The sequence below is a fragment of the Furipterus horrens genome, unplaced genomic scaffold (assembly GCF_987537825.1).
Source record: "Furipterus horrens unplaced genomic scaffold, mFurHor1.1.pri manual_scaffold_3, whole genome shotgun sequence".
Taxonomy (NCBI): domain Eukaryota; kingdom Metazoa; phylum Chordata; class Mammalia; order Chiroptera; family Furipteridae; genus Furipterus; species Furipterus horrens.
Window position 1 is genome coordinate 119274813 of NW_028327173.1, and position 22488 is coordinate 119297300.

General features: G+C 33.1%; 1 protein-coding gene across 1 annotated transcript; it reads right to left on the reverse strand.

Moving 5' to 3' along the window:
- Positions 1-936: 936 nt before the first annotated feature.
- Positions 937-21157, reverse strand: LRFN5 (leucine rich repeat and fibronectin type III domain containing 5). Its single transcript, XM_090271834.1, has 4 exons — positions 19759-21157; positions 16353-17065; positions 9383-9426; positions 937-1306 (listed from the first exon to the last, which is right to left on the reverse strand). Exons 1-4 carry the CDS (start codon positions 21141-21143, stop codon positions 1289-1291), a joined length of 2160 nt encoding a protein of 719 aa, XP_090127960.1. The 5' UTR covers positions 21144-21157; the 3' UTR covers positions 937-1288.
- Positions 21158-22488: the final 1331 nt, after the last annotated feature.

Below are 22488 nucleotides of genomic sequence, written 5' to 3' on the forward strand. Positions count from 1 at the left end.
ATTTATAATAGTCTGAGAGATGTGAAATGGTTAACAGATCAACCTAAATTTCTTAAAAGACGATGTTTTCTGGCTTTTTTAGTTTTAACTAGTTAAAAAATTATAAACTACATATTGCTTTTAATAATTGATAACGACCAGAATTTCAAGTAACAAATAAAATCTCTAATGTTTTAAAGAATTTGCCTCAATTGTTAATAACAATACTACTAATATTTCTAATTGAATTTCCTGTTTACACCAAATGCAGTGATTAATTTGAGTGTGTTTACAAATTTTACAATATGTTTTTCCTGTAAGACCTTCGGAGTGTAGGGTGGATATGGACAAATTCACTTAGCTCTGGAATTTGAACTCAGGCCTGCTTGACACCAGGACCAGCTCTTAAATGCTAAGCTTGGATAATGCTTAAATATGACCATATTAACATTTATTAGCCATCAAAGATATTTTACTCCTACTTACGCTGGTGTTAAATCAAATATACATTCTTTATTTAGCCTTGACTTGTGCAAAATTGAAGAAATGGGCACTTAAAATGAAACATGAGGCCTAAAATTATTAAAACATCATTGCCTTGTTTCTCCAGAAAAGCAATGAATACATTTGTATTAATGACAATATGCCTACCTCGACGCTTTCTTAAGTTCCACTAGGAAAAGAGATTCCCATCACTTTCTGTCTTACACTGAGGCATAAAATGTTTGTAATGCTATTTAAACAGCTGTACTGCTCTCCCATAGAGGTGGGTGGACTTCAGTCACAGAAAAAATAGTTCCAGTATTATAAAGCAATTTGTTATCCCTCAAGGTTTTTGCACTACATAAATGTAAAATAGTATTATTACTTCTTGCAGTCATCATTTCACCATTCATACTTGAAGCAAGTGATAGTTCCACAAATCAGGCAATGTACAAATTCTGTCATAGTAAAACATTTATTTGTTAAAGTGATATAGATTATTCAAGATTCTACAGCCTTAAATCATGGATGGCAAAGTAACATGGATTGATACAGAACTCGATGCCAATGTATGCTTTTTTTCTTTTGTTCTTAAAAAAAATACTGTGGGCCAGAAGAAAAATCAATTTGGTTTTAAAAGGGGATGAAACGTGATCTGATGGAGCCAGTTCCACCAACATCAGAGACTTCTGTTTCAGGTCCTGTGGGCAATTTCTTCTAGGACACTGGGTCAACAATTAGCCATTGTGAATTGAAACATTTTTGAATTTTATCCATTAAAAATATCAGTGGCAACTTTGTTCAGGAGAGAGAGAAGTGGTGCTTTTCAGATTAACTCCAGCCTCTGAAATGAAAGGGGGAAAAAAGAAAGAAAGAAACACATAGCTTATAAAATCATCGTGCTACAAATCTGCAAGTTACTGAACAGTAAGCACTCAGACGGGAGCTTCTTGCTATGAAATACAAAACACTGCTCTGAAAGCAGCCTAGACATGCACAGTAGAACTTAAGATATGACTTGGTAATTTCAAATAGGTGAATATATTAAATACTTTTATTTAAAAAAGAATCTAAATGTATTAAGCCTAAATAGCTATGCAAGTCAAAGCCAAATTGTGAAATGAAATTTCCACCTGCTTTGGTGTTTCACATTTATACTCTCAAGATAAGAAATATAATGATTTTATTCATTATTGCATAGCATCTAAGTTTTAACAGATATTCATGCTGTTTTTAAAAACATGAACATATTAGATCAAATGTGTTCATCATATGTAAAACCTAAGAGATCTCTACTTTTTAGATATTCTGCTGGAAGTTTTGTATAAAATTTAATTATACATTTAATAACAGTGAAGACAATTATTCATTTTCAATAATTAGTTTCTCACCAACCAAACTAATAAAAGTAAAAACTAACACAAACTTTCACATAAAATCATTTAATAGTTAGCATGACTTTGAAAGAAAAAATATAAAAAGCATTATGCAACTATCTAAATATATTACTGTTTCACATATAAAAGATACTTCTATAATTAAATCATATGAATAATAAATTATAAGTGTTTTCCCTCTAATATGCTCTGGGTACTTAGAACATATGTCTATAAAGTCTATGCTTAATGAAGATTGGAAAAAATTTTGAGAACTATACAATTTCATACATATGAAATAGAAGTAATTCTCCTTTCCATTCAAAACCAACTACATGTTTAAAATTTAGGGGTTATAAAATATATGGCACAGATGAATCATGAAATACAGATTCTTACTTTACTGAATATTCTATATCAAAATGCTGATGCAGAACCTATTTGGATAACTTGGTGATCAAATCATTAAAGTATATTATTAAATACTAAAATATCTTTAAGAAAATATATTTCAAAAACATAATAATCTAAATAAGAGAAAATATTTTTGGCATAAACAGTAATGTTTTGGAATTATTGAACAAGACATTTACAAAATGTTTGAGGATTGTTAAAAGATATCAGATGTGTATCTTATTCATAAAAAATAATTACCCTGGAAACAACTGAAATAAAGATATTATTATCATATTTTACCTGGAATATTCTTTAAAAATTGCAAAATTGCCAAATTAAAATGGGATATATCTAAATCCCTCTATATTAGGTTTATAGCATAGCTTATTCTGATGAAATTGAATATCAACTTTTTGTATGTTTAATAATATATTCCCTTTAATAGAAAAAATATCTAATTGTATTATACCAATGTTCAAGTTTCAAGAAGTAGTAATGTTGAAAAGACTAAATATACACAGGAGAAAAATATAGGAGATAGCATAAGTAGTTTGACTTTTGAAATAAATCCTTCCAGAATAACAAACTTTATTTTAAAATCAAATTGATGATTCTATAAGCTGATATGTCTTAAATAAATTTTAGTATTTAATTTCACATTACATAGTATTGTTAACAAAGTTTGGAATTATGATTTATATAAAAGCTGTTAATTTTAAAAATTAAGATATAGCTATCAGTTTTACATACTATGGTGTAAATTTTTCTGCTTTGAAGGTATGACCATTAATGAAAAGATAACAAAAACTTGTGTATGTAGGATATTTAAAATAACATGTTTTACTTTACTTATCAATAGACAAACTCTTACAATGATTCCATAAAGATCTAAACAAGGAACCCAAAATCTAAGAGCGTCACACATAAATAAGCAAAATAGACTGTAACAATTGTGCCAAATTTTTACAAGAACTAAAGATTACAAATTTGGGGTCAGTTCAGGATGCTTTGGCAATGGTCTTCAGAAACATTTATAAGGGTATAATGCAAAATATTGTGGATAGTCTTATTAACAGTACTACAAAGAAAAGAGCAAATTAAAGATACCTCAACATTAAGAGAAGGATATATATTCTGATGTTAAATGAATTTGTGTGAAAATGCTGTTGCTGTCTGCAATCAGAATGTTCTGAAATGCTACAAAAGAGCCCTGGCAGGCTGGCTGAGTCTGTTGGAGTGCCGTCCATTCACCGAGTTGTTGTGCGTTCGATCCCTTCTCGGGGCACATATAGGAGGCAACTGAGCCATGTTTCTCTTTCACATCTCTCTCTCCCTCTCTGTCTCCCTTCCCTTCTCTCTCAAATTAATAAACAAGTCCTCAAGTGAGAATTTAAAAAAGAGCTATGAAAGTTATTTTTAACCCTCATCTGAGGACATCTTTTGATTGTTTTTATTTTTTTGGAAGGGATTATGAGAAATACCGGTGCAAGAGAGAAGTGTGTGTTACCTCCCTTATGCACCCAGACTAGGAATTGAACCCACAGCCCTTTGGCTGTGGAAGATGCTCCAAGCAACTGAGCCACACCAGCCAGGGCTGAAAGATTTTTATCTTATATAGTTAAAAGACATAGATCAATGGAACAGAACAGAGAGCCCAGGAATAAAGCCATGCCTTTACGATCAATCAACATTTGACAAAGATGATGAAAGCATACAGTGGAGCAAAGACAGTCTCTTCAAGAAATGGTGCTGGGAGAACTGGACAGGGACGTGCAAAAAAATGAAACTAGACCACTAACTTCCACCATATAAAAGAATAAACTCAAAATGGATAAAAGACTTAAATGTAAGCCATGATGCCATAAAAATACTAGAAGAAAACATAGGCAGTAAAATCTCAGATATGTCGCATAGCAATATTTTTGCATTTCTCCTAAGGCACTGGAAATGAAGAAGAAAATAAACAAATGAAACTACATCAAATTAAAAAGCTTCTGCACAGCTAAAAAAAATCACCAAAATAAAAAGGGTATCCACTGTATGAGAGAACATATTTGCCAGTCATACTTCTGATAAGGACTTAATCTCCAAAATATAAAAACAACTAATACAACTCAGCACCAGAAAGACTTTAACCAATTAAGAAATGGGCAAAAGACCTAAATAAACACTTTTTCGAAGAGGACATACAGAGGGTCCATAGACATATAAAAAAATGCTCAACATTACTAATCATCAGAGAAATACAAATTAAAACCACAATGAGATATCACCTTACAACTGTCACAATGGCCATCATCAATAAATCAACCAACAACAAGTGCTGGTGAGGATGCGGAGAAATGGAAACCCTACTGCACTGTTGGTGGGCATATAGTCTGGTGTAGCCAATGTGGAATATATGGAGTATCCTCAAAAAATTAAAAATGGAAATTCCTTTTGACACAATGATTCCATTTATGGAAATATATCCTAAGGATCCTGAAACACCAATACAAAAAAAAGTGCACCCCTATGTTCATAGCAGTGCTATTTACAATAGCCAAGTGCTGGAAACAGCCTAAGTGCCCACAGGTCAATGAGTGGATCAAGAAAACCATGGTACATTATAAACATGAATACTATGCAGCAGTAAAAAAGATTTCTTATGTTTTCTGACAGGATGGTCCTGGAAAATATTATGCTAAGTGAATTAAGTCAGTCAGTGAGAGACAAATACCACATAATCTCACTTAAATGTGGAATCTAATGAACACAATAAACTAATGAACAGAATAGAAACAGAAGCTTAGATACATGAAGCAGACTAACAGCTGCTGGAGTCAGGGCTGGAGATGGATGAAAAGTAGCGAAGGAGGTATTAAAAGAACATTGATGCATGACTCACAGGCACAGGCCACTGTATGGGGATTGACTTAAGGAGGGGAGAGAGTGGGGCTGGGTAGAGGCGGGGAAAGTGAGAAACGCGGAAATGACTGTAATAGCAAAAACAATTTAAAATAAAATGAAATAAACACAAAACTAAAAAACAAAATCTGAAAAAGAACAAAATGAATTCTAAAGGTCAAGACTGACACTAGGGTTAATTTTTTTTTCTGATTTTCTGTAATGTTCAAATAAATATGTTAAAAGTGTGCCCTTAATTATTATAAAATGTTTTCTACATATGGCCTATATTATTACTCTTATTTTTAACATTAACTTGAAGGGAATATCATTTAAAAAAAAACCTACACAACCAAATATTTTACGTAGGTCATTCTTCCTTGAAAAAAAGCTTTGGAGAGATATGTGAATCATATGTACACATTTGCTTTGCTATTCAGCACTTATTTCCTATATTTTCTTGTGTTTTCCCATAGTTGTTTAAATGTAGCTCTTTACTTACAATCAATATTACTTTCTATTCATTTATATATTAGTAGTTTCTCTAAAAAGAATAGCACTTTTTTATGGTTTTGCATCTTTACAGATTTTTTCTGGCAAAATTTTAAAGAAATTTTTAAGTACCTTGCCTAGTGCTAAACAAAATAATCAGGAATCAAATTTATTAAAATTAGGAATCAGTTATTTTAAAAACAGGTGCAAGCAACCACAGAATAAGCAATATTTCATGTGCATACTTAGAAACACACACACAATGTACATGTATTTTGTTGGTTTGAATAGAGCAAACACTTTTAAAAAAATTTTACTTCATGTATTTTCAATATAAATACAAACAGCCAACTGTTCCTGTTTAAATTGCCAGACATAGCATATCAACTGCTTTACCGGGTTCATTTTAACCATAAAATCTTTCAAAGATAAGGTAAATTTATGTGTACATGCCAGTTTACTTGTAATTATCACTAATTTTATCAATGATTTATTTCCACTTTGTTCTCAAGTAATCTTAGTGTGATTAGAATCTTATGATTTCATTTTAGAAGGATATTATTTGTGATACACTAATTCTTTTAATTTCAGTTTATTTCTATAAACATACAGGAACAGCCTTAGGGGAGAAAACTGATGCAGGGCATGGTCTGACTCGTCGTCGGCAGCCGTCCGTCTCGAGAGACGATGGTGTAGCTTCTTAAGAGTCTATCTGCACCGCCGAGAATGGCTGTGCAGTCCGACTCGGGAGTGACACGGTATCTGTCTCCTCCCGTGTTGAATCGACATCTTGCGATGACGCTGGAGTGTCCTCTCCAGTGAAGCTGAAGCTACAGAGCCTGGGCAGGGTGATATGGAGGGTCTGCTGTTGCCCATGCAGCAGACCCCCCCTCTCTTCGCAGCTGAAGGGTCCAAGGGAAAGACGGAGTCGATACAGCTTGGGTTCAGGTGCGCCGCAGGAGTTGCCGGTGTTGACTACAACGTCAAACCGCCTTAGGGACTCCGGCTCCGGATTTTCTGTCGGGGTTTACTCCCTTAGCCTTTCCCCTGAAGAGGTATGCCGCAAGGCAGCGGAGGTTTTTTGGAGTCAGAGTTTTCCTTCTCTGATGTGCCCTGACTGGAAGATCGAACCAGCGACACTTAGCTCGCAGGCCGACGCTCAATCCACTGAGCCAAACCAGCCAGGGCATGGTCTGACTAATGGAAATAAAATAAATGTGTTAACTCTTCACCCTCAGAAAAAAATCATCTTAGCGGTTACTTGAGAATGAAAAAGACCACCTAACCCTGTAAGTGGAGGAAACTTTCCTGCCCTCTCTGTACCTTCTTATTAGAGCTTGATGTTCTGTTAAGAACTGTGGTAAAATCAATTTAATATTGTTGCCCTGGAAACATTCTTATATATTAAGAAAGAAACAGGTTGTGTTTTTTAAATTTTACCTTCTATATACATAGAGAGCATTTTATTTTAAATGTAATGTAATAGGCAGTGTCCAGTTTTTGGAAAATATATATGCTACCATCCTGAAGAAAATATAAACTTAAAATTAAATTTTATATCCTCCCTCCCATAAAAGAGTGGAGCAGTGTGAGCACAGGAATCCATGTCAGCTGTGTTCCTCACATGTCACTCACACACAGCAAAGTATTGCTGACATGTGAAGGCCATGTGGGGACTCAGAGCATATAGGTCAGTGTCTGCAGAGGCACCACAGTCTGGTTCAGCTGAGAGCTGTAGAACAATAGGCCTGCTCTGCCAGAAATCATTTACTAAGTAGCAAGAATATTTATTTTAAGGTCCTGTGGTGATTTATATCTGATAATAGAAATGTAGCAAGGAGTTACATAACAAGTGAATGATGTATTGCCACTAAATTTTGTTAAAATTACTCGTTGCATGTGAATTTATTTTTCTTGCAAAGGCTTATAGAGAGCAAAGAAAGAGAATTAGCCAGAACATGGAAGGAAATTTTTCATGACATGACATAGTTATTGTTTCATAAAAGGAATTAAAAGAGACTAAACGACTTTTTTTTAAAAAGGTGACCTCTTACATATATACATTCACTATGTAAATTTAGTACAAAATGAACACATGTACATGTGAATTTACTAAAAGTACAAATGATGAATCACTGAAAGATTATACACTATATTATTAGTATCTAAGTCTAGTTGTTGGATTATGATGGATTTATATCTACTTTTTTTCTTAATCGTACTTTTTGAAGTTTCTGTAATTAATACTACTTTAGGACAAAGAAAGTTACTATTCAAAATCTTGTGCATGTGTCACCTTAGCAAACCCTCTGCCATCTCTGGTAGTACACAAACTCCCAAGGAGCTTACTTTTTTGAAAATTTGACTTCTAATAATGTGGCAAAATAAATAAATAAACCCAATACTATGTAACATGTCTCATAAAATGTGAAAATTTGTGAAATTATTTTAATTGGTAATTGAAAAATGATTCAGATAGACTTTCCTGCTTCCAAATCATGATAGAATAGTTAGCATCATTCAGGACCATGCTTCTGATAGATTAACTGTTTACTTCCTTACAGCTTTCTAAAGATGTTCTAACTTTCAGGACAGCTAAATGTGCAAAGTTATATGATAAATGAACTTTTTAAAATCAAGGGGAGAGAGGGAGGAAAGGAAGGAAGGAGGAAAGAAGGGAGACAGAGACAGGTTAAGATTGGGAAAGAAAAACCGGGTGGTGGTAACACAATGCACCTTCATGCAGGATGGATGGGTATGCAAAATGGAACATAAAGTATGTGCTAGACTCCTGTGCTATATTGATTGTTTCTTGTTAGCCATCTCTCTGTCTCTCTGTCTCTCTCTCTCTCTTTCTCTCTCTCTCTCTCTCTCCAACGTAAGAGTGGAGTCCTAAATTCAGCTATGAAATAATGCATAAAAAACGTTTTGTTTGATTTGGGAATGGAATTTATTAGGGGAAACTGTGAATGACCGTCCAAGCTCTTGTTATCTTTTAAACACAAAATATTAGAAAAACAAGGTCTTATTTTTACTACCAATAAATAAATTAATGGCCTTTTTGAACTTTTAAAAGCAGGGTGTTCTTTTTTTTCTTTGCCAAACACTAAGCAAATAGCTGATGATTCCAGCTGTTTGAACAGATTGCTAAAGTGCTATTTTGCTCTGAAAACACCCTTTCTGATCCAATTAAAATGCAGGAATCAAATACTCATTTGGAACTTAAAAAAAAAAAAAAAAAAAAAACCAGCTAGAAGAGTAATTTGTTGCTGACAAAAGGAACACCATGAATATTTCATGGATAGTCTTTTCCTCCATTTTATAGCAGCTTCATTCATTTTAGATAAGGGTGAAACACTTCTGCTCCTCGACTTTCATTGAAGGATAATGTGTCATCTCAGCTCCTATTAGGATGTGGAGGTCAAGGATAGGAGTGAACGCATTCTTATTAAGTGATTTTCTTCCCATTGGGACATATTTTTTAAATGCACATTATATTATGTACGATTCCAAGAGTGACTCCAGACTTATCAGTGTTCCTTTATTCTTATGGTATGAATCAGAAATGTTCACTTAACCAAAAATATGTCTAAATTTAGGAATAGGAAATTCATGTAGCTCTACTGAATTTCATTCTTTACTGCTAATGTTAAGTTTTAATTGAAAGTTTCAATGTTTCATAAGCTAGCAAAACAATAATTAAAAGCTTACTTATAAAAGAATACACCATCTAAAATGCTGAAGTACATGACAGGTAATAAGAATCTCACCTGTGTTTCCTGGGCAATCTGGTCAACATTAGTCAGCAAAGCATCTGGGAATAAAATTTCAGTATCATGAACAATTAATTTTTTAAGGAACAGACCTTAAAACACTTCTCACTGAAATCTTGATAAGATTCCTCTAAAGAAAGATTTATCTAGACTTTTTCTTTTTTTAACTCACCAGTTCTTGGGTTAATTGCAATTGACTTTTATAATATTTTACAGTTCTCTATAGCTACTTCTTGATTCATAATACTATACATTATGATTTTTAGAATATTATTCTAGTTACTAAAATAAGTATCAATATGAAATGCACTTTTCCTGCAAGAGCTTTAATAGGAGAATAAGGCCTCTCTTCATTTTCCCTGCTCAAAACTAACATTTCAACTACAGAGTTGCATTTGATTAATATGAAAAGATACACGAAGGAAAAGAAATTCAAGGGAGGAAATGTAGTTTTACCATATTCGCCACACAGAGCATAAAACAATCACTTACAATATAAGCCATTATTCAATAACCCACAAGCAAGAACATGTTTTACCAAGTACATTTTTATCTTTATATAAAACAGTAATATTCTAAAATGCAAATATTCTGCCCTCAACTATCCATATGTGATCCCAATCAGCTATAAATGTTTAATACCATTAGGCAGCTCTGCACAACACACATTCTATTTCTCCCGAAAATGTTCTCTTTTAAAGCAAATACTTCTACTGGTCATTAAAACGTGACACAATGATAAGAAAAAAATTAGGCATCTCAAGAAAAAGTCATTTTCAGGGTGTACAGGTGAGTGTCATGAGAATAATACAAAATCCTTTCTTATAAAACTCCAGCACAAAAACCCATATACATTTACAATGGCTTCTGGAGATAAGGTTTTACATCTCTAGATTGCTAAAAGCAATAAAGGACATGTTCACATTATACAGAAGAAAACAATTAGGAACTTGCATTACAGCAGAGTCATTATATAATATATTAGGTAAGTCCCTTCATGTTACTGAAATAATTATTTAGTAAACATATCTTGGGGCAGACTTACAGTATCTCTCTAGCTCATTTTTGAGGCAAGATTAAATGTATATCCACTTCCAAACACAAAAGAAAGGGACTTCGTAGCTTTCCCCTAAATGTATTTGATTTTTTTTTTTTAAATCCATGAACACAATAGTCACCTATTTGAAGAGAATATATAAAGGTAGACAAGTAGTAGAGGTGATTTTCATTAGGATGTTCAGAAAAATGAATTTGTACTAGAGAGTTTATATTCCACTATAATCTGATAAATAGCAGGTATAGTTTATAGAGCTATTCTTGGAGCAGTTCTCTGATAGTCAGCCCATTTAAATATAACTCTGTTACATTAATTTATTACATTTTACAGAACCCCAAATTGTGATTTTAATTGATTAATTTATAAATATACATATAAAATATCTATATTACATATATAGACTTTTAACTTATATAGATTATATACATGTACAGTGTATGTGTTTTATTCAATGGTAACTTCCAATTCTAAATTTTGACTTTGAAATAGCTGAACAAACTCCCCATAAAAAAACTGCTGCTTTCTAATGCCCCATTTCACAAAATACCATGTTTTGAGATGATTCAACTGCAGTCATATATATACCATTCTTCATATATTAAGCGATTATTCGTACTGCTACAACAAAAAGGATAGTTTCTATTGCAAAAAAAAAAACAAAAAGAAAAACCTAAAATAATCAAAAATGACAAAACTAATTGTATTTGTAATCCCAGCATATATTGATCTAGCATGAGAGTGAAAGGATTAAGTAATCTAAGGGACAAGAGCTCTGAAACTATTATAAAATTCCAGTCATTAATTTTGATTATTTTCTCTTTCCTCCATGAAATTTTAAAACAGATATTTCTTATTCATTGATTTACTCAACTAACATTTAACTTATAAGCATTATAAAGTAGATGATGAGGATGAGGATTATCATCATCACCCACTGAGGAGGATAAGAAAAATATGTTTTCCCATCTAACCCACATCTATGCTGAAGCCCTTTCACCAAACCCTTAACACACACTCACACATGCATCCACATACACTTATAGTAGAAAAAATGATTCTTCCTGTGACACAAAGGAAAGCTATATGGTAAAGAGAGTACATAGTTTTCATTTTGGCTCAGATAATTGAGCATTGCTTTTTTAGCATTATAAAATGGACTTGGTATTCAGTCACATTGAGAAGAAAATGGTCTCATATCTGCCATCTTCTTTGAAAAACGTCCCCTTTACCTTCACAATTGTATGTAAATAATTGCTTTCTGTTTTTGGAATTTTTTTAGCTATTGGCATTTTAACGATGGTTTTAAAATTTATTATTGTGAATAAACAGAGGGGAAAATACTAAAATTTAGGAACTAAAAGATAATTAATGTGAACTTTGTGATAATCATTCTATTAATTTGTTTAGCTTTATAAACAAAATATTTATTTTCCTTTCAGTATTAATACAAACTAATAAACTAAATTAAAATTTAGTTTGGAAGTAGGAACTTTATGAGTGCTTTAAAGTGAAGTAGAAAATACTTGACAAAAAAGATAAAATGAGATATCTGTAGACAAATGTAATATGTTTACTTTAGAAAATTCTTCAGTTCTTGTGGAGAGAGTATCATTTAGTACTAGACTAGTTATGTTTATAGATGGCTTACAACAGTTCAAAAACTTATATTCTAAATTTTTGAGTAGACAATATCTACAAAACAGCTAAAATCAACTGCCTGAAAGCATAAAATAGCTTATTGTGACACCAACTAAACTAACTACATTTAATGGTTGGTAAAAACATAGGAAATAAATTGCCCACAGTGAAGGTGCTACAGTATCTAATTTAAATTACTGTATTTAATGTACTCCTGTATTAATCTATTTGTAGATTAAAAATAAATAATATTAATCACACCAAATTTTGTTTCCCTTTAGAATTTTGAGGAAGCTTTGGATGCTTCATGATCCCTTTATAACACTCAGATATTATATATATTTTTTAAAAGACCTACTTTAATAGCAGTTTGATATTTTCAAATTGGAGACAATTATCCAAAAGAAATAAAAACAACAAAGAAACAAATATACAGTAATTAAAAACTGTTTAGAGTAAATCTTTAAATATATTGTCTGTTAATATTTTTACCATTTAACAAGCTGAAGTCATAACCATAGTAAAAGGGTTAAAGGTCAAAGCAAATAGTTATGATCAAGGAAGCAAATATTTATGAACAAGGAAGCAAAAACCATATGTGGCTTATACATACATAGTCACCAACAAAAAATAGCAAACTATATGCTTTGGGCCATACGTATATACAGAATGCACACACGCGCATAACATACACACAGGGTTGGTTAAATGAGGAATGCAAGAAATGACAATGAAAAACAACAAGAAAGAGATAAAGGATTTTGTGTTTATAGTAATAAAATATATGGGCCACAAATCTTTGCATTGTGGTCATTAACAAAATTCTTATTACTGCTACTTCCTCCCTGGCCCTATTCACTCACTTATTTATCTATTTATTCACCAGTTCATTCACATGAGTCATATTGTGTTTTGGACACTATGCTTGGTACATTGAATCAACCCCAAACTTCTTATAGATTTATTTTTCACTCACTTTGCACTGAAACTACCCTGAGCAAAATTTTTTATATACTTAATAAAACAACAACAACAAAAAGTTCATTTGTCCCTCTTGGTAGTCCAATCTTTTGTTGATCTCTCAAAATACAAACATTTTGAAAGACAGGAACACAGGACTTCTTATCATTTCTAAGAACGAGTGTTCAATCCTTTGGTTAACACACCCTGAAAATAGTTTTGTAAAAGTAATAAAAATTTAAATGGTTTCAATGGCTTTAGTCAAAACAGGATGAATTTCACATGGTTAGATATTAAAGAGGTCCAAATGTTTATGAGAAAGAAAAAAATTTTAATCAAAGTTTCATTAGAAATATAAGCAGGAAATTGATTTTTTAAAATATGGGCAACTGTAAAATACAAAGTACATGAATCAGTAGCTTGGAGTAAATATGCTAAGCTGCTGCCTATGTTGCATGATTTCAGAACCCAATTGTTCAGTCTTCATAATCCCAGTGATACCTTCTTTGGGCTTAATTTCTGTAAGTTTCAAAAGTTTTTCTATATTCAAGATTTTAAAATATTACATAGGTAAAACTAGAAAGGGAAAAATAATATACTTTGTTAATCAGCACGTTGTGAAGAATTAAGCAATTATCCCTGGCTGGTGTGGCTCAGTGGATTGAGCATCCGCCTGTGAACCAAAGGGTTGGAGGTTTGATTCTCATTTAGGGCACAGGCCTGGGTTGTAGGCCAGGTCTGTCGTTAGGGGCACATGAGAGGCAACCACACATTGATGTTTCTCTCCCTCTCTTTCTCCTTCCCTCTTAAGAAAAGGATTAAGTAATTAATGATAATTTACAGTGTTTAATTGGGATTAAAGCATTATTACAGAAAGACGAATACCATATGATCTCACTTATATGTGAACTCTGAAAAACAAAACAAAGTAAAAGCCAGGCTCATTGGTATAGAGAATGAATTGTTGGTTGTCAGAGACAGGGGAGGGGAGAGCTAGTAGGTCAAAATGGATGAAGGAAGTCAAGAGGCACCAAGTTCTAGTTATAAAGTAAGGAAGTCATGGGTACATAATGTACAGCTTGATAATATAGTTAATAATGCTGTATGCATATTTGAAAATTGCTAAGAGAGTATAATTTAGATGTACTCATCACAGAAAAAGGAATTCAGTAACTGTGTGGTGATAGACTTGTTGTGGTGATAACTTCACAATATATACAAATACTGAATCATTATGTTATATAACTGAAAGTATTATAATGTTGTATGTCAATTATACATCGTTATAAAAAGAAAAATAATTGTGTATCAATGTTTGAAATTAAAAAATAAAAATGTTATTTGGCATTAAAGCATTATTATAGAAATAGTGTCGAAAATACACATAACATTTTTGATTTTATAAAACAGTACCATACGTGATCTCATGTATTCCTCACAAGAACTATGTACCTGATCTATGAATGCTGATTAGATTTTAGAAACATGAAAGGCAAACTTTAGGAAAGGGAAGCAGGGCAGAGAAGGCACTCAGGAAACACCTAAGGTAATAAAAGCCCATCAAACAATCATTTTCAAGACTGGTATGGAAAGTAATATCTAATTGCCTTAATCTTGCCCTCTTTTGAATGTCATTATGATGAATCATGTGTTATAAGAAGTACCTCTATAAAGTCAAAATTAACTGAAATTTTTATATATGCCTCTAACAAGAGGAAATTGAACTAATGATTGACATTCCTCAACTGTGTTTTAAATAGTATTTCAGGTGATCTGAGTTAATGAATGCTTATTATATATGACTAATTTTTTTTCCTGCAAGGTTACCACATAAGCCTTGTTCTCAAAACAAAACCAAAAAAAGCATTAATGTTAACCTTCACTTACCAATCTTTAATAAAAAACATATTGTAAGATAAAAAAATCATTAATGTTAACCCTCACCAATCTTTAATAAAAGACCATCATGTTAGTATATAATATTGTAAGATGTTCTACAAGTTGATAGAAAAATTTATCTGTAGACCTTGATTTCAGTGAATATCCAAAAATGCCACATTAACAAGGAGCAATAATATTGCTTAACTAAATTTAAAATTATTTTTTAAAAAGCTGCATGATTTATAATTCAATTCTATCATAGATTTTAGTTAAAATAATAAAGTGAATTTACTCTAACAGAGAAACAGTGAGTTCAGAATTTCAGTGCAAAAGGGAAAAATGAATCCACTATCTGGTTAATGAGCAATAACTTTATGTTGCTTATAAATGTAATAAATTTAGTAGAAGTTTTTTAAATTACTTAGTAATAAAAATAAACATCCCTTTGATAAAGGCAGCCTTGTATTTTTGTCTCCCCTTTTAACATGCATTAAGAAAAAGATAAAACTCATTCATTCAGCAAATGTGTATTAAATGAACAAAAGCACGTTCATATGCCAACATAGATGCATATAACACTGTGGCCTATGCCTTAAAACTGAACTGGATTTTTTTTGGATAAATACACAATCAATTGTATTTTCTTATGCTCTCCACTAAAAAAGCTGTGTCCTGAATGAGAAATATCATAGAACCATTAAGACACCAGCACCAAGAACAATGTTTAGAAGGGTACTAATTTTAACACTTGTCTGGGTGTACTTACTTAATACTTTATTTTAAATAACATAACAACACAAAATTGTTCTCTACACTATTTGCCTAAAAACAAACACCACTGTCATCGAAAGAAGTAGGCAATCTATTCATTGAAAATACCAATTATTCATAGGTGGTCCTTTGTAAGACAAAGAAATATCATTATTTATGCAAGACTATTTCTTCTATGACAACTTTCATTTTGTGATCTGCTATTGCAGAACCTGGAAGCCAGTCCTTTTTGGGAAAGGCACTGCTACTATGTCATGCTTTTCCCCATATATATGTGTATAAAATTATATATAAATAACAAATAACTGTATCCTAGAGGTTTATACACCTTGGCTCTTTTAGCTGTGTGTCAGAGAGAAAGGACTGAAATCTTAAATTCCAATTTCTTATGTAAGCTTTTGATTTTTTTTTTTCATTAAAAAGAAATATCTTACATAGTGCTTTCCAATGTATACTAAGAAATTGAAAGAGCTTCTTTTCCACTATGCCCATCAGAACTATTTGACTGAATTAGCATCGCATTCATAGACATGCTTCTTTTAGAAAATAGTCCACATGTGCTCAGTGAGTTAATATAACAATAGTATTCCTTTAATTCTCCATTCAGGGAGTACCTGTGCCTTGCTCTGGGTCTCTCAGCAGGCAGAGTGAGAAACTTACTTGGCTTTGAATGTGCTCTTTTAGATGTGGGCCCCTCTGTGACAGAATCAGGAGGTCGACTAGCTAACTGCAATGCAGTTGAGTTGTTCCTGTTAGTGTTTTGGGACTCAACATTTGTGACAACTTCATTCTGTGGTTCGGTACTTGGCTTTGTGCCTGTCTTTCTTTTCGGCTTTTGGGACACAGGAGTGCTTGAAGTCCAGGTAGGAGGCAAAGCAGAGGTAGTGGTAGAGGAGTCCTGACTTGAACAAATTTCTGAAGATTGCAGCACATTGTCACTGGTGACTTTACAACACTGAACGTTCTCTTCATGCCCTACGGCTTGTTTGGACATGGACTGGGGCAGTGTTACACTGCAGCCTTGCATTTGAGCCCCGTTAGTTTGAGAGTAGACATTGCTGACCTTGGTGACCTTGTGTTGCCCATTATTGTTACAAACCTTATACCGGATCATGAGAATGATGATGAAAACCAGCACAGATGCTACAATTATTCCACCAATAATAATAATCATGGTGCCTCCCAAAAACTGGGACTGCATGAAATGGCATCGCACGTAATCCTGCTCCGTAGTAAACTGGATGCAACCCACGACTCTTGTGGCAGTGAGGGAAGTGACGCCATCATCATATATTGCCAAGACACACAAGTCGTACATAGTTCCAGCAGCCAGGTTATTGACAAGAAAAGTTTTGCTCGTAGGAGGTATCATTCTGAGGGAGAATGGAAATATGTTAATATTAAAAAGGAAATGAAACATATACACACAGAGTCATTATGATTCAGTTCTGCTTCATTTCAGTTCTCATTCGGGTAAGCCCCATTATAACATATATGAAATACAGGAAAAATGATCTAATCATATATTTACCCAGTAAAAATGGCAAAGAGTTATTGTTGGATTCTGCATTATGGTAAGAGTGCCTGCATCGTGCCTTTAAAAAACTTACTAATTACATTGCTTGGCAAAGCAGAACTCCTAATAAAAGCCACTTCTAAAAAATCATTTATGACATATTGCTTTTGAAAGGTGTGACTGACATTATCTGACTACTAAACAAATCCATTTAGCACTTACAACACCTCTGTGACTAAAAGCCAATTTGAATGAAGGAAAAACACTGACAATCACATTAGAAACCAGAATGAAGGGGAAAATGGGACAACTGTAATTGAAAAACAATAATAATAATAATAATAAAAAAGAAACCAGGATGGAAATAAATTTTGGAGTATTTATTTTCCAAACCAGTTATAAGCTGACAGGGAATGGTACCCAGTAAAACTATCTTTAAAAACTAAGATAGTTACTATGATTAAATTACTTTATTTCTTGATCTCAACCACCTTTTAAACCTTCAACACTTAGTTCCCTGTATGTTTTTATCTATATAAAAATGTGTAATATTATCCTGTAAACATAAACAGGGCAAGGCTATTGACCAGAAAGCATACATCCCTTGTCCTCCTCATTGTGGGATGATGGGATTACTTTCAAAACACAGTTTTTAAAATTTGGTGAGTTTATAGATATCTCTGAATCAGTTATATAACAAGAGTTTTCTGTGGGAACCTATTTTCCACGTTTTTTTTTTTTTCAGTAGCAACTTAAACTATGACATAAATTAGTATTTGTTGTGGAGAAAGACTTGAAACTCTATTTTTACCCTGAAAGATAGTCTTTTTAAAAAAAGCTGGCAATGCTAATCTATTATACAATCTGAACAATGCTGTCTAAATGTACCAGGAAACTCTTAGGTCAGAGCATGTATTTGTGATTGAGATCACTACTGTTTAGTGAGTGATGATAAATATCAGGCATTGCTAAGCATTATATATACACTATAATTTAACTTTTATAACGACTGTGTGAGATAAGCATTATCACAATTCTATACAAGACAAACTTTAAGATCTAGAAGTCAAGCCATTTTCCTCATAGTTACATAGAATTTTCTTGTCATGGCAGGATTAAAATCTTAGAATTTAGAAAATAGAAACTAACCTGTTTCACAGAGTTTATGTTTAAAATATAAAGAATGTGTAGAAGCTATGGGAAGGTGAGGAGCTGGAAGTGGAGGCTTCTTTCACTGTGGGTAACATAACCCACTGCCCAGGTGAAGAGCTGAGTGACAAGACCAAAACTACTTGATGCTAATATACTTGCACCAAGGTCTACATCCCATACATTTAGCAATAAGAGAGATATTAGGAACAATTTACTCTAACCTTTTCTTTTTAAAGATGAGAAAATTAAACCTCAGTCAGGTAGAACCTTGCCTAGGATTGATCATATGGGTAGCTGGGCCAGTTTTGTTTTTCTTACCATCTCATGCTCACTTTTAAAAATTTATCTCCCTTCTATACATGAGAGAAAATGATTTTACCTTCAAGAACTCACATAGGTATATAAGAACCAAGGTGACCTAACTTTACAAAAGGCAAATATATATGTGTGTGTGTATAAGTGCATGTATACACACACATATAGCAAAGCAATGATTTGCATCATTTCCTAGGATTGATAAGAATCTATCAAGAGGGAAATTATATGGGGTAGAAAGGTATAATTCCAGCTAAAAATTGGGCAAGATGTGACTATAAATCAATGAGGCTGAACTTAAAAAAAAAAACATACCAGAAATTCTTTAGTCAGATGCAATTTCTCTCCATCATTGTCCTTACAGGAGATTACATACTAAACTCCAGAGAATCTCTCACTGCTCAAAATACTTACAAAGCTTCCCTTTGGAACTGTCTTAAGAACCATCATATATGAGGCAACACACACACACAAAATAAGTCAGTTACTGAAAATATCAGTCTCATTATTTTATAGTTACATCATATTTTTGACCAAAAATGGTAATACCCATCTTGATCACCCACCTTATTCACAAGACTTGGCTCCAAATGGCTTTTGCTTGTTTCCAAAATTCAAATTCACCCTCAAAAGACGATGATTTGCCACCACTGAGGATATTCAAAATAGTATGGCGAAGGTTCTAAAGATAATTCCAAAAGTGTTTTGAGCAGCATCATTGGGATAATGGTATAGCCTCCCAACATGACTTCCTTGAAGGAAAGAACACTCATATGGGTGTGTAAGTTCTGGTATGTTTTTGAATTTTTTAAATAAATCAGTCTTGTTCTCTGATAGTCACATCTCTTAGATGGGGGGGTAAGCATAATATTAAATATAAATTTGAACTCTCTAACAATAATACCATTCAAAATAGTTCCCCACATGTATTCATCTTTTACAAGGCTTACATTATACATTTAAAAAATGGAATACTATAATTACAATACTGAGTAGCGCTGTGATGAAAAATTACCAGAGTGCCTTAACAAGCTCTACACTATGATGCACATTAAGTATGAAAATTTGCTTAATTTTTCTTACCTGTAAACAAGGGTGTCATCGTAAGTACCATTGTACTGGATTTGAAACATACGTATTCCAGGGATATTTATTTGAAAATTAAATTTAAGTAATACCGTAGATGATGTTGCTTCTGTCACCACAATTTTATCTTGACTCAGTTTAGTATCCCCATTACTACTGCTTGTATTAGAACCTGACTTAGTAGAAGTTGAGATATCTGAAGAACCAGGATCAGGCTCATGGATGTGGTTTGTACTGTTCAGTAAGTGAGGGAGCTTGATTATATGAAGATCCACTGTCTGTGTTGCTTCCCCCGCAGGATTGGAAGCAATGCAGGTGAAAGCACCGGTGTCCTTTACAGTCGTTATCACAATGTCGAGTGTCCCATTATCATACACCAGAGATCTCGTTGCATTGGAAATCAGCTTCCCCTCAGGAGAAATCCAGTGAATTGCAGGTTCAGGGTCTCCCCTGGCTTTGCACCTCAAGGTTGCCCTTTGGCCCTCCAGGACTCTCATCTCGTGTGTATGACGAGTAATGAGAGGAGGCTCACACAAAAACTCTTCCTCAGGAACTGACCAAAAATAGCGACCAGTTAGAAGTGCTGGAGAAGCACAGGTCTCCAGATCATCTTCTCTGGACAGACGCCTCAACCATAACAATTCACAATTGCAATGCAAAGGGTTTCCACCAAAACTTAATGCAAAAGTTGATGGGTTTATGATTCCTGAGGTCACTAGTACCTGAGCTCGCTGAAAGAGAGGGTCAGGTGGCAGCTTCTGCAATTTATTTGATGTTACATCTAGCCGAGTCATCTTGTGCAAGTGGGAGAAAGTCCCCTTAGGAATGTTATCGATCATATTGTGATCCAAACTAAGGGTGTGCAAGCTAACCATCTTCTCAACAGCATCCCAAGGGATTGTTTCTAAATTATTATAGGACAGGTCCAGCTCTTCAAGGGCAAAGACATCATCAAATGCTGTAGATGAAATTAAAGTCAGCTGATTATTGTTCAATATCAAATGATGGAGATTGGAAAGCCCACTGAACATATCATTTGTAATTTTAGTCAATCTGTTGCTATTCAAATGCAATGCCCTCAAATTTCGTAAGTCAGCAAAAGCATGAGGTGTAATAAAACTTATTGTATTCCTGGACAGAGTCAGGTCCACCAAGCTGGTCATATTGGCAAAATCTTTCCTTTTGATATTTGTAACAAAATTGTCTGCCAATCGCAGTTCCACAGTTCTTCTGTCAATGTTTGGTGGAACAAATAAAAGCCCTTTCTTGGCACAAAGGGTTGCAAGATTAGGAGACAAAATCTGACAGACACAACGCTTTGGACAGATCTGAGCTCTCGCTGCTATGCCAATGAAAAACAGATAAAAAAGGAATTTTTCCATTGTAGATCAGATTTAAGAGCCTGTAAGAAAAGACACAAAATGTAGAGTTAACATTCAATTATTTGACCAAAGTTCATATTCCTAGTAGAAAATTAATAGAATATTTTTATCCAAATTGAAATACAGAAGTGATTTATTCACTTGTTTACTTAACAAATATAAAATACCTACTCTGGATCAGAGGATATAATGGACATGAGGATGAAAAAGATACCATTCACGGCCTCATGGGATTTAAAATCAAATGGAAAAGAAGGTAATAGATTATTATAATTGTCTAAATTAAGCAGTATTTTTGAAATATGGCTGGGGACCTCCATGGGTGCACAGAAAAGAGATATTTAGCCCAAAGTGGAGTGAAGGAGTTCAGGAAAACTTCCCATCAACCCCAAACACATCTTAAGTTTAAAAGCTTAAAGACCTATTTAAGGATTTCCAAGTGTTTTAATTTACTAGGTTGGGCAGAAACAATAAGAGACAATATTAGACATTGTTAATCTTGTTTGAAAGTAATTAATTTTTATGGGATTTTATTCATTGTTACAAATTCTTTATAACATAGTACAACCTTCACATCCTAACATTAATATAGAATCATATTCTCAAAAATAAAAATGCCAAAAATTTACAACACATGCTCTGAGCATTGAAAAAAATTTATTTGATACAAATGGGAATTTTTGAAGATAATTTATAGAAAGCAGTTATCAAAATGCTTAACAGTGACTCCAAAAAGATATCGCATTAAATTTTCTTTTTCTTAAAGTCTTAAATGCATTTACATTTATCCAAATTTAATTAAAAAGAAACTGACAGTTTCATTTTCCAGTTTGACCTTAAATATTTCCTCTTGAAATTAATGCTCAAAAATAAAAATACTAGCCCGTATGCTTAAAAGTTTACATAAGCTATATTTAGTTTTAAATGCCAAAAGGGGGAATAGCTGGATAAATCATTCAAATGTTCAGTTGAAAAAATATGAAATATGAAGTTATTCTAGAAATAATACACCTTGTTTTCTATATAAAACATTTGTATAGGTTCAATTTACTTTATGCCTAGTTTATGCAATATTAAATGTGGTTTGAATTAATAAGAATTACCATTTTCAACAAATGAAATAGAGTTCTACTCTCTGCTCATGATAGAATCACTAGTACTGAAGTAGCCTTTCCAAAATAAGCAGCAAAAAAGTACAAAAATATATAAAACTATAGTTTTCAGACATCAGTAAAAAAAAGAAGAACAGAACTGTATTCCTTGAGAAAAGTGAATCTTAAAAAATGAACCCTATCATTGCTTCTGGAGACACCTTCTAATCCATAGCGCAAAAGAGAAAGCAAGG